This window comes from Neofelis nebulosa, chromosome 6 (genome assembly GCF_028018385.1).
Source record: "Neofelis nebulosa isolate mNeoNeb1 chromosome 6, mNeoNeb1.pri, whole genome shotgun sequence".
In the NCBI taxonomy this organism is placed as follows: domain Eukaryota; kingdom Metazoa; phylum Chordata; class Mammalia; order Carnivora; family Felidae; genus Neofelis; species Neofelis nebulosa.
In genome coordinates this window covers 117,474,216-117,487,610 of record NC_080787.1, presented here as the reverse complement: position 1 = coordinate 117,487,610, position 13,395 = coordinate 117,474,216, and the positions used below count along the sequence as shown (strand labels likewise).

General features: G+C 36.1%; 1 protein-coding gene and 1 non-coding gene across 2 annotated transcripts; both read right to left on the bottom strand.

Annotated features, from left to right (window-relative positions):
* Window positions 1-2,497: 2,497 nt before the first annotated feature.
* On the bottom strand, window positions 2,498-2,604 carry LOC131515551 (U6 spliceosomal RNA). Its single transcript, XR_009263622.1, has one exon. It is a non-coding gene; the product is annotated as a U6 spliceosomal RNA (small nuclear RNA).
* A 2,562-nt stretch (window positions 2,605-5,166) lies between these two features.
* Window positions 5,167-13,145, bottom strand: CENPW (centromere protein W). Its single transcript, XM_058735183.1, has 3 exons — window positions 12,858-13,145; window positions 7,325-7,438; window positions 5,167-5,310 (listed from the first exon to the last, which is right to left on the bottom strand). Exons 1-3 carry the CDS (start codon window positions 12,981-12,983, stop codon window positions 5,284-5,286), a joined length of 267 nt encoding a protein of 88 aa, XP_058591166.1. The 5' UTR covers window positions 12,984-13,145; the 3' UTR covers window positions 5,167-5,283.
* Between the last annotated feature and the right edge of the window lie 250 nt (window positions 13,146-13,395).

Genomic DNA, 13,395 nt, shown 5'->3' with positions numbered 1-13,395 from the left:
AATTACACAGAGGATTAGGCCACTAGGATGGCTGTATACACCTCATCCATATATAAGGAGACTCTGAAAAATATAAAGAAAACACCAGACTAGCTAGAAACTTGGGACAAAATAATAATAAAATAATAATAATTATAATAATAATAATAATAATACAGTGATGAGTACACTGGGTTTTCTTTTTCCCATTTCTACCCTAGACTGGATATTAGAGAAGCTGGCAACTCAGAAAACACCAATAAGCACAAACAAAAGAGGGAAAACTGAAAAGCCCTCTAAAAAGCTACTCTCTCTAACCAAAAGACAAGAAAAGGGGTATCCAAGCAAGACAAAAATTGAAGACAATAACCAATCTATTCCAGCCAAATACAACAGATAAAAACTGTAGCCTCCACTTCTCACTCCCTTCAGCAACAGTCAAGTAGACAGCCTAGACTTCTACTATTGCCAGAATATAACGTAGCATTCCAAACCCTGCTACCAGGGTGATGTCAGAGAAGACCAAGTGAGAAGCTAGTAATTTCAGTTCATCTTGAGCCCAAAATTTCATCCACAACTAGCACTAACAAGGAACCCCATCCTCTCCTTGTTGGTGACGTATCAGAAACCTACTGGAGAGGCAGGACCCTTACCACTCATCATGGAAGCACACCCTCACAGTCAGCGAAGACCAGAAGTCTGGTATTTCATTCTCATGCTGTAGGAAAAAAAAACTCTATCCCTTCCCCATTGGGTGGTATCAGAGGCTAGTAAAGTTGGAATTTTTCATCACTGCTCAAGGGTAACATGGCTACCATCCCACCAGTGGAATACAAGTGAATAGCAATAATAAAGTACCTCTCCCCCTCCCAATCAGGATGGTATCAGCAAAGACCTAGTGGGGAGCCTAAACTCCCACCTCTACCCAGCAATAACAACAGACAGCTCCTTCCTTCACCATTACGGGCTATCAACAGTGGCTAAGTGAAGAACCTGGACTTTTACTTCCATCAGCAGTAACAAGGCAGTATCAGGTTTTATCCACCAGAAGGGTGCCAAAAAAGTCCTGTTTTAAATAAGATCCAGTCTTGTAACATAATACCCCAAATGTCCAAGTTTCAATTAAAAAAACACACAGAATACCAAGAATCAACAGATCACAAACTGAATGATAGAAAACAAATGTCAACACCAAGATGGCACAGATGTTAGAATTATCAAACAAGAATTTCAAAGCAGCCATCATAAAAGTTCTTGAATAATTACAAACATACTTAAATGAAAAAAAAATATGAAGTCTCAGGAAAGATATATAAGATATAAAGAAGAAACAAGTGAAACTTTGAGAACTATAGTTTAATAACCAAAAAAAACCTCAATGAGTCAATAGTAGAATGGGGAAACAGAAGAAATAAGCAATGAATTTGAAGACAGAACATAGAAATTACCCAATCTGAACAGAGAAACAGACATTCCCCCCTTCCCAAGAAAAGGCCTCAGGAATTTATGGAACTTAAAAAAAATCTTACATTTGTGTCATTAGACACCCACAAAATAAGAAAGATGGGGCTAAAAAGTATTCAAAAAAAATAATGGCTGAAAATTTCCCAAATTTGGCAGAAAAACATTCCCAGAGTAACCTCCAGATAGGATATATGCAAAGGCATCCATGCCAAAGCACATGGTATCAAACTTCTAAAATATGACAAGAAAACTCTTAAAAGTAGCCAAAGATACAAAGCATTAATTACAGATTTTTTTCATCAAAGAGTATATAAGCCAAAAGGAAATGATACAGTATTTTTCAAGTACAAAAGAACAGTCAAACCAGAATTCTCTATCCAGTGAAAATATGCTTCAAGAATGATGGGAAAATCACATCCTAAGACATTGAAACAGGGGGGTGCCTGGGTGGCTCAGTCAGTTAAGAGTCCGACTTGGCTCAAGTCATGATCTCCTGGTTTGTGAGTTCCAGCCCTGTGTTGGGTTCTGTGCTGGCAGCTCAGAGCCCGGCTCCGGCTTCAGATTCTGTGTCTCCCTCTCTCTCTGCCCCTTTTCACTCATTCTCTCTCTCTGTCTCTCTCTCTCTCTCTCTCCCCAAAATAAAATATTTTAAAAAATTGAAAAAAAAGACATTCAAAGAAAATTTGTCACCAGAGACCTACCCTAAAAGAATGACAAAAGGAAGTTCTCTAAACACAAAGAAAATGATAAAAAAGTGAAATCTACAAGACAATGATGAAGAAATCAAAGATGTAAATAAACATATAGACTTTCCATACCATATCAATGGGTTGGAACATTTAACATAGTTAAGATGCCAAGTCTTCCCCAAATTGATTCACAGGTTTAATCCAATTCCTATAAAAATTCTGGCAAGATTTTTTTTTTTTTGTAGATACAAACAAAATCATTCTAAAATTTATATGGAAAGGCAAAGGAACAGAAGAGCCAAAAAAAAAACTTTTTTTTACCAGTTTTCAACAAGCATTCAAGTCTTTATTTCAGATAGCCATTTAAAAACACAGACAGCTTCACGAATCTGCATGTCACCCCTGTGCAGTGGCCATGCTAATCTTCTCTGTATCATTCCAATTTTAGTATGTGTGCTGCCAAAGTGAGCATGAGCCAAAACAATTCTGACCAAAAATCATGTGAGAGCAATCACTCTAGATGAGTTCAAGACTGATTATATGGCCACAGTAATAAAGACTATGTGTTATTGGTGGAACGACTGAGACAAATTAACGGAATAGAGAACTCAGGACCAGCCCACACAAGTATGGCCAACAGATCTGTGACAAAACTGCAAAAGAATGGAGGAAATACAGTATTTTCAAAATAATGCTGCTGAAATAATATCTACAGACAAAAAATTAAATCTTGACCTAAACCTCACACCTCATACAAAAATTAACTCAAAATACATCAGAAATTAAAACATAAACTATAAAACTTGTAAAAAAAAAAATAATATAGGAGAAAATCTTCAGGACCAAGGTCTTGGGAAAGACTCCTTCAACATTACACCAATACCATGAAAAGGCAGGGGGTGAGAGGGTGAGGGGAACCCAATTAAGTTGGAATTCATCAAAATCAAAAACTGTTAGGGCACCTGGGTGGCTCAGTCAGTTAAGAATCTGACTTTTGATTTCAGCTCAGGTCATGATCTCACAGGTCCGTGAGAATAAGCCCAGCATTGGGCTCTGCTAGGTTTATTCCACAAAGAGACTGCTTGGGATTCTCTCTCTCCTTCTCTCTCTGCCCCACCCTGGTTCAAACTCTCAAAATAAATGGATAAACATTAAAAAAAAAAAAAAAAAAAAAAGCTGTTGATCTATAAAAGACCCTGTTAAGAGGGTAAAAAGCAACAGAAAATATTGCAAACCACATATCTGACAAATGACCTATACCTACAAAAAGTTCTCTCAGAATTCAATGTTGAAAAAAAATCCAAGTAGAAAGTAGCCAAAAGAAATGAAGAAACATTTTACCAAAGAAAAAAAATGGATGAGAAATAAACATATGAAAATATGTGCAATATCATTAGCCATTAGGGAAATGGAAAAAACCATGAGACACACTCCCATCAAAACAACTTAAAATAAAAAATAACAATACAAATATTTATGAGAATGTGAAGAAACTGGACCTCTCGTAAACTGATGAGAATATAAAATGGTACAGCCATTCTGGAAAATAGTTTGGCCATTTCTTTTTTAAAAAATAAACGTACCATTCAACCTAGCAATCACACTCCTGGGCATTTATCCCAAAGAAATGAAAACTTCTATCTGTATAAAAACTTGTACACATTGGTTCATAGCAGCTTTACTTGTAATAGCCAAAACCTGGAAGTAATCAAAATGCCCTACAATGGGTGAACAGCTGCACAAACTGTGGTACATAAATACCATAGAATATGACTAAGTAACAAAAATGAACTGATATATGCAGCAACTTGAATGGATCTCAAGGAAGTTATGCTGAGTGAAAAAAATAAATAAATACCCAAAAGTCATAGCCTGCATGATTCCATCAAAATGACAAAATTATAGAAACAGAGAAGAGATTGGTGACTGTCAGGGCTTAGGGACTGGAGGGGAGGAGTGTCCATAGAATGCTAGGCGTAAGTATAAAAGGACATCATGGGGGTGCCTGGGTGGCTCAGTCGGTTGAGCATCTGTGACTGCGGCTCAGGTCATGATCTCACTTTTGTGGGTTCAAGCCCCACATCAGGCTCTACACTGACAGCTCAGAGCCTGATGCCTGCTTTGTATTCTGTGTCTCCCTCTCTCTCTGCCCCTCCCCTGCTTGCACTCTGTCTCTGTCTCTCAAAAAATTAAACATTAAAAAAAACTTTTAAATGAAAAAAAAAAAGGATAGCATGAAGAACTTTCTGGTAATGAAACAGTTCTGTATCTTGACTGCAGCAGCAGTTACACAAATCTACATATGATAAAATGGTACAGAATCACACCCACACTATGCTAATATCAAATTCCTGGTTTTGATTGTCATACTTCAATATTTAAGATATAACCATTGGCAAAAACCTGGATGTAGAGTACATGGGGACCTCTCTGTACTATCTTTGCAACTTCATATTGCAATCTATAATTATTCCAAAATAAAAAGTTAAAAATAACTATCAGGTGATACACAAGAACTTCTAACAGCTTCCTTAGAGGAAATAAAACACCTATCTGTTAAATCTACTTAAAGAAAATAAGTTTGCTCTGTTATTTTTTTGGCTCAGGAAGAGAGACAGGTTTTGAAAACACCTCACTGATATTTTCAGTTGAGAAATGTCATTAATAGTGTAAAGTAAAAATTGCATTGCTTATATGAAGGCATTAAAAGTTAAAAATCAGTGTTAAAATGTACTGAGATTCACTGCACATTGTCTTTAAAAAATGAAATTGATTCCATAGTTAATTGTAACAAAATCTAAATCCATATAAATTTAATTCTAAAATCACATCTCTTCAAACTACTTTATATAGTAAAATGTTATTTTTGTTATGTAAAACATTTGCAATACCAATAAAGTGGAAGTAAAATGAGGCCACTTAAAGTGAATGAAATGATTCCTTAAAAAAAAAAAAAAAAAAAAAAAAAAAAGTTATACAGTCCTAGGTGTTAGAGATATTCCATTATCAGTAAAAAATATACAAATACACACAGTCCACAACTAGCCAATATTTTAATATACAATTTAGCTGATATGTAAAAAGTGCTTTCAGGATCTGTTACCACCTAAAATAATACATCATATAATTTTCAAAAATGGTTCTTTGACTTCTAACCTCTGCTCTTCTTTAGAATTACCTGTGAGGGGGAAAAAATGAAGATTCATATTATACACAAGGCAAATAAAACAGAATTCCTCAACAAAATGTTAAATCATCCTATGTGTATAATATGCAAGATTCTGAATTTGTAAAATACAATTTGGAAGGTGCTTAGGGAATTTTTTGCCGTATAATGGTCCTAGACTTCCCTAAAATAGTCTACTTCTCTCAAAAAATGTGAAACATGCAATTCTCAAAATTTGGTTTTATAGTCACTTCTGAATGTCAATTTCTTCAAATGTAAGCCAAAAGTACCCAGATTAATGGCTCCCAACTTGAGGTTTGTAGGCAATTTAGTAATCCAGGGAGTTAAAGAATGTTCCAAAAGTCGAAAATCCTATTATAAATCAAGCATTTAACAACTATAAAGCAATACAAATCCACTGTAACACCAAATTTCTTACATTTGAGCTGGAATCATATCAATTTAGAGACCAAGACTAGTCATCTTATGCTAAAAAGCTCATTAGATAGACAATTTTCAAAACATATAGCCCATGAGAAAATAAAATTAGATCTCTAGCTGTAAAAGACAGGAAGCATTAGACCAAAATATATCCAAAAAATTTTTTAAAGAATTTACCTACTTATAGGTAAGTACACCTATAATTAATAAAAACAAACTATAAATTTTAAATGTGCACATACACTCTTCAAGCCCTTAAGCTTTGCTCTTCACCTGTAGAAAAAGACTTATATTCACTTTAATAGTCTAGAAACTTATTGGAATATAAGATAATTGAAAGCCCATAAAAAAGTATCAGGGCATGTACATTTCTAAGCTTCCACAGAGGCCACCAAGTAGGTCTACATCCCAGGCCAGTAACTTCTCTGGTTCTACACGTTAGTACCACAAAAGAAAGTACAACATACTCAAATTTATAAAATGCTGAGTATACTATACACTCAAATCTTTAAAATACTAAGTTAAATAGAGTTCAACAAGTTTCTTTACTGCTGCATCTCATAAGTTTTTATAACTTTACATAACTACAGTTACATAAAGATGATAACACTGTGGGAAACTGGATAAAAGGTACATGGGAACTCTATTATTTTTGCATCTGTGAGTCTATAATAATTTCAAAATAAAAAAACATTAAACAAGTCTACCAAGAGGTAGACTGTCAAAAATAAGTCTTTCTCCCACATCATCCCCCAGTCAATCATGGTTGTCAATTTCTTGCGTAGTATTACAGAAACAACCTTTATATAAAATATTGTGACTATTCAAAGAGATATAGTATGTCATCTAAATTTATCTGACCCCCAAAGCATTTTATGATGGGGCATCTACTAACATCCAATGAAAATAGTGATCTTGGGATATATTTGGGAAAAAACTACCCTAGGCATCATACTCTTACATTGTATAGAAATGCCAGTAAGACACAATCCTCTCTGTTTATATTAGTGATTTGATTCATAAGTCATTTGAATGCCAAAGTTAGAAAAACAAATAATTAGGAAAATTTTAAGTGATCATGAAGTTCTCATAAATTTCAAGAACCTTGTCGACTATATACGGCCTACTATTAAATCATACAGATTAGCAGCCAAACATTTATCTTCCCCTAAGTAATGATAAAGCAGTGCCCACGAATCTTTCCATCAGAAATCCACAATATAAACATATAGAAAAAGAAAATCTAACTCCATAATTAAAACCCATTAACATAAAAAGCCAAACATCCCTCTGCAGTAGGCAGCTGCCTAGGCTGCCATGTACCTAGGCAAGTGTCACACCACTAGGAGAAGAGCAGCTGACATAACCGGTTGGCATTCTGGGCCTGGTTCATGCCAACTCTGTTGTTAACTTGTTAACTATACCAGGATGCCAGCATAATTAAAAAAAAAAAAAAAAAAAAAAAAAAGCCAAGCATCAACTCAGTCAACAAAGCTGAATAAGGAATCCAAATCAGACAGAAGGGATACACTAGAGGATATTTTTTAAGTTAATTCTTGCTCAAGTAAAGCAAGTCAGATTTTACCTTTGCTGCAGCCTGTACATGCTCCTTTTTAATGACTCCACACTTATTCTCAAAAGCATTCATCCTGGACTCTTCTGCTAAACGCTGAACAAACAGTAAACAATTCAGGTGCACCTTGAAAGAGAAAATTCAAAAGGGCTTTTAAACTCAAACACTGATACTCTGAAATAATGGTTTTTAAAAATAAGATTCCAAAATTTAATGTTGTAATTTACTAGTATAAGTTAATTCACTAACACAAAATTCAATTTAATATAAGTCCAAATTAAATTCAACACAAAAGAGACTTAGTCATTGCAATACATGAAACAAGCCTATATAAGGCTGACCAAAGGCCAGAGATGATACCATTTATTGTAAAGCATAATTACAAAGTTTATGTAGGACTCTATTAAATAGCAAATATTCTTCCTTCCTTCCAGTTCCAAATAAATTTGAATTGATAATGGAATTTCCCAAAAATTTAAAATCAAAAGGTATCAACAATTATATTTAAAGCTAATCATCTCTCATGCTATAATCCAAAGGCTTAAGATATTTTAATCAGATATTTAATTTGAAATATCTATTCAAAAACATGTTAGAGGCACCTGGGTGGCTCAATTGGTTAAGAGTACAACTCTTATTTCAGCTTAGTTCATGATCTCATGGTTCTTGAGTTCAAGCCCCACATCCAGCTCTGCACTGACAGCATGGAACCTGCTTGGGATTCTGTCTCCCTCTCTCTCTGCCCCTCCCCTGCTTGTTCTCTACCTCTCTCTCTCAAAAACAAGTAAACATTTTTTTAAAAGGTTAATAATTGAAATATTAAAAGTTTACTGAAAAGTATATATATAAAGGTCAAGTTACTTGTCATCCAACATATCAAAATAATCATATCTACTACTACTAATCTTTAAGGCTCTTTTTAAGACATTAAAATAGATAACATAAGCAAATAAATATTAATCATTTAGGTACAGCTAGATAATATCTTTAATATATTGGTCATTTATATAATATTATATGCTCTTTGCAGTAGAACAATACTCATCTAATATTTACTATCTTGTGTACTGCACACAACCACTCCTCCACAGTTCACTAAACATTAAATAACTAGATAATGTGGTATTTTAAATTTAAATATTATACAGAAATCTTTAGTAGGTGGTTTTAGATGTTTAAGAATGTGTTAGTGATATTTGGAAAAAATAGAGGAGATTGGGAATTTAAATTTAATGAGATAAAGAACCTATGGAAAGAGATAGTCCTTTGGTACTTTTTTTGATGTGCTGTGTTAATTCTCACAAGAACTCTAGGGTAAAGCAACCAATTCTGATTCTTTACGTAATGCCCTGTCATTCAGTTCTTTTTTAAACTTCTAATGATAGCCCATTTCCTTCTGCAGCAAAAATATTCCATAATACGGCACAATTTCCTGTTAATCTAGATTTCCTACTTCTAAAGATATAATAGCTTCCAGATATGCCCAGGATAAATTCCTTAATACTAACCCCATTTGACTAGGCTTTTCCAGTTTCATCTCTCACCATTCTCAGCTCACAGTTCTATAGTAAGTCTTTTGAACTTCTTTTGGTATTCAAATACAACCTTGCCTACCGGCATCCTACTAGTTTGTAGACTTCTCTGAAAAGTCCAACTACCCCCAATATGTAAGGTTATGCACCCTGAACTTCTCACAACTGTACACACTACATACATTATGCAGCAATTTCTCACCTGTCTTCCTCAATGTACTATATAAGGGGAAGAATTATGTCTAATTTCCCCAACATTGTATCCTCAGTGATCTTTAGCCATTTATACACACACACACACACACACACACACACACACACACATAAGGTAGTCAACAATTAGATCCGTCCATCTCTCCACAAATTAGGCAAAAAAAATTTTTTAGTCAATCTGCAATGAACCACACTCTGTTTTGGAGAACCGATGGGTGTCAGAGAGAAGGGGAATGGGGGGATTGGAAAATGGGTGAAGAAGTATAGGAGATACAGGCTTCCAGTTATGGAATGAATAAGTCACTGGAATGAACAAGTCATGGGAATAAAAGGTACAGCTCAAGAAATATAGTCAATGTATTGTAACAGCATTGTATGGTGACAGATGGTAGCTACACCTGTGGTGAGCAGAACATACACACTTGTTGAATCACTATGTTGTGCATCAACTATACTTCACTTTTGAAAAAATGAAAAGGCAAAAAACAAAAAATTCCCAAACTGCTTTGAGATTTAGTTCACCCTATTAACCTATGTGGAAAGACCTGCCTTATAAACATGAGCCACAGGTACTGAGACAAATTAATATTACTTTTTTTAATGTCACAGAATTTTTTTTAAAGCAACCTAATCCTCTATCATAAAACAGTTAACTGAGTGGTGCCACTCAAATGCACTAAGGTTTAAATTAAAATGGTCATAACAAAAACAAATTTTAAGGTATCCCACAAGGCACTCAAACTTCAAAATGACCATTCTATCAAAAATTTACTTGGGAAAAAAAGTCAGTTTGCTTGAAAGATAAAGCGAAAGATAACTTACAAAGAAATATCCATTCCTTTACAGTGTCAATTGGCCAAAAGACTGGGCCAGCCTGATTTCCTCCTCCCTTCATCATAGCACTTTTCAATTTTACACAAACCATAAGCATCCAGATATTTGCACAGCATTACTAGTGAGAAATCTGAAAAACAACTAATCCATGAGAAAGCTGAACAATTTATTCAGATTAATAGATGTACTCACCAGTACTGGACATGGGGATATACAATCAAGTCATAAATTAAAACAACAAAAAGCCAGTGCAGAAGAACTATGAAATAACACAAAGACTTTATGAGTAAAATGTTATAAATAATAACCCACATTAATTACCATGCATTCCCAACACTAATTGTATACTCATAATACTCAAAGTATTATACCAAACAGTAGAAATACAAAAAGTTCCCAATTCAAAGTCCCCATCCAATGAGAGAACCAAACCTATACGAAATTAAAGACAAACATTTGACCATAGATGATACAGAAAGATAAAGTTGGTCCTAAGATTAAGGAGGACTCAGGGAGTGGCTGGCATTTGAACTAGATTTTGAAACTGGGAGTTTACCAAGTAGAGTGAGAACATCTTCAGGTAGAAGAAATACTATATACAAAAGACAACAATACTATATACAAAAGACAAACCTATATACAAAGTAGATTGGTTTTGGGGCTCCTGGCTGTGCTTGGTTGGTGGAGTGTGCAACTCTAGATCTTGGGGTTGTAAATTTGAGCTCCACGTTGAATGTAGAGATTATTTAAAAATAAATTCTTTAAAAAAAAGTGGATTAGTTTTCTTTTAAAGATAATGGGAGACAAAAAGGATATGTATGGTTCCTTATTCTCAAGAAGATGCATACCACACTGGGAGTCAAAACTGACATATGAAACTTAGAGAACAGTGCCAGAGTCTCAATAGCTAAACTGTAATCACTGCTATCAAAGTTCAGAAAAAACAGATCAAAACTGACCACCATCATTGTAGAAAAGTTTGTGGATGACAGGGGACACTTGCTGGATAAGATTACAAAGTGTCAAAAGCAAGCAGAAAACCATAAGCAAAGAAACCAAGGTGATGGATGACACATACAAGATAGTGAAGGAGAACCAACACAAGTCAAAGACCAGCATACAACCTAGGAACAGATGCCAACAGAAGCCTCCTTTCCTCTACCACTGCAACTGCTTGACATTTCCCTTGTCTCCTACAGCACCTGGATCCCAATCCACAATAGAGCCCACCTGTCCATGGATCACTTTGAGGCAGGCAGCTCAGGGAGGGATATGGGAGGACTCTGACTACTTGAGAAATTTCTGCCAAATAATCTGCTCCAGTTTGTAATCTCATAGATATTCTGGAGCAGGTACATTTCCTCCCCCTCCAATTAGAAACCCAGCACCAATGAAAACTCCAGAATAAATTCCTAAAAATGTTCTGCAGATCATTTTATTTAATCCAGCTCATTATGCTATTTTGCCATTGGGGGAGAGGGGCATTCAAAATTGTTTACATGACTCTTGAAAAACACAGATTTTTTTAAATACAGTACTGTAAATGCATTTTCTCTTATGACTTTCTTAACATTTTCTTGTCTCTATCTTACTTTATTGTAAGCATACAGTATGTAATACATATACAAAAAATGTGTTAATCAACTGTTTTATGTTACCAGTAAGGTTCTGGTCAACAAGAGACTATTAGTAGTTAAGTTCTTGCAGAGTCAAAGTTATACATGGATTTTCAACTTTGGGGGGGGGGGTGCTGGAAGGGGTCATTCAAGGGTCAACTGTATTGTCTTTTCTTACAGGGTCTTGAAAGGGATAAAAAAGAAGGGCAGGAGATATCAGAAGGGCTACTTTTCCCAGAAGAAAAAAAAAGCTATTTTGGCTTCAGAAACCAAATAATGGAAAAGTGAAGACAATTCTATAGTACTCTAGCAAAAACAGAAACACTGCACTTGCAGGCAACAGATGGGAAGGCAGTTAGTGAATTCGGGAAGGCTACAGAGAAGAGTTGAAAACACCCAAGGTAGCTTAAGAACAGATAGATGACGCATTCTGAAGACATTCTCCAAGCCATATATCCTGGCTACCCACAATTCTTTACCTTGACTTCCTGGAAATTAGGTGCCCACTTACAATGCCTCCTTTACTCAAAAAGCTCCTGACAAAAGGGAGGAAGTGCCTCTTTTGGTTTAAACCTAGGGAAAGAGTGTTTATTCTGCTAGAAAGCAATATGCTCCAGGCATACAACATAAAAACTCTCAATTTATTTCAAGATAGAAATATTACACAGTGGTTTTGGTTATGGTGAGGATTATGCTGCAGGATTATGAGTAAGATAAACAAGTTTTACTGGTTTGCCTTGAAAACTCAACTAACAGGTGCTCTATTTGTCTAGGAAAATAAATTCACAGTTGAAAGCACACTGCTTACAAGTAAACTTAGATCAGTGTTCTTTAATAAGTAAGCTAAAGTAGAGGAAACAGGGAAATATGTTTGGTTAACTAAGTAAAAATGGGGGTAAGGGAGAAAGACAAGGAAGGAGGTACACATTTAAAAGCCATGTCAGTAATACCCTTTACAAGAGATAAATATAACCCAGCCTGAATTCCAGATTTTTTTTTTTAACTGTATCTTTCATACCTTTCTCAAGTACACTTAAGCGCAGTACCAGACTGTGCTCTGGAAAAGTGATATGTAAAAGCCAAAAGCAGAAATTAACGTTAGTTTTCTTAAGATGATGTGGCTAATAGCCTCCCGTAAAAAAGGTCCGGATATTTATATTTCAGCGGGCCCCGGGACAACTAAGCGTCATACGAACTGACCAGCCAAACCGGAGCAAACCTGCCCTAGTCATTGCTGGAAACGCCTTAAACGGAGGCCTGAAAGAGCTGGGGTGGCGAAATAAAACCTGGGGTTTATTTCCTTTACCTTTCCTTGCCCCACTCCCACCCAAAAAAGGGACAGAATCTCACCAGTAAGTCGCCACTTGTCTCTAGACGAAGGTGAGGCTTCTGTCGCTTGAAGACGCGCTTAAGAAAGCCCCGGGGAGCCTTCCGTTTTATCTTCTTTCTCTGGGAGACTGTGGTCGAGGGCGCCATTCTCTCCCTCAGGCACTAGCCGCCTTCGCTACCAAGATCCTCCTGGCACCGCACTGAAATTCACACCCGAACGGACAGCAGGAAGCACCCAGCCACTGGGACACTCCTTCAGGCCCAATACCCCAGCCCGAACGTTTGAATCCGCCGCCAAAGGAGTGCGCCCGGCGCTCGGTAGTGACGTAGGCTTGGCGCAAGCCCCGCCCCCGGAGGCGTCACGGTAGAAAACACCCTCCTCGGTGGGGGCCCAGGGATGTCATTAAAGGGCCAGGCTTCCGTTCTTCGATTTTTGTGTAATATCAGCGCTTTAGAACTATTTCTCCTGAGTTTCACAGAAGCGTTGAGAAATTATGGAAAATGATTGTATGCCAAGGCAATTACACTTACTGAACCTAATACCAGCGGAGTGAGAAGT

Bases quoted from the DNA above. Each gene is read 5' to 3' on its own strand.
- CENPW (XM_058735183.1), bottom strand. From the start codon at position 12,983: ATGGCGCCCTCGACCACAGTCTCCCAGAGAAAGAAGATAAAACGGAAG. The intron at 7,439-12,857 runs GTGAGATTCTGT...TTCTCTTTCAAG, and splicing joins AGACAAGTGGCGACTTACTG to GTGCACCTGAATTGTTTACT. The intron at 5,311-7,324 runs GTAAAATCTGAC...TCCCCCTCACAG, and splicing joins ATGTACAGGCTGCAGCAAAG to GTAATTCTAAAGAAGAGCAG.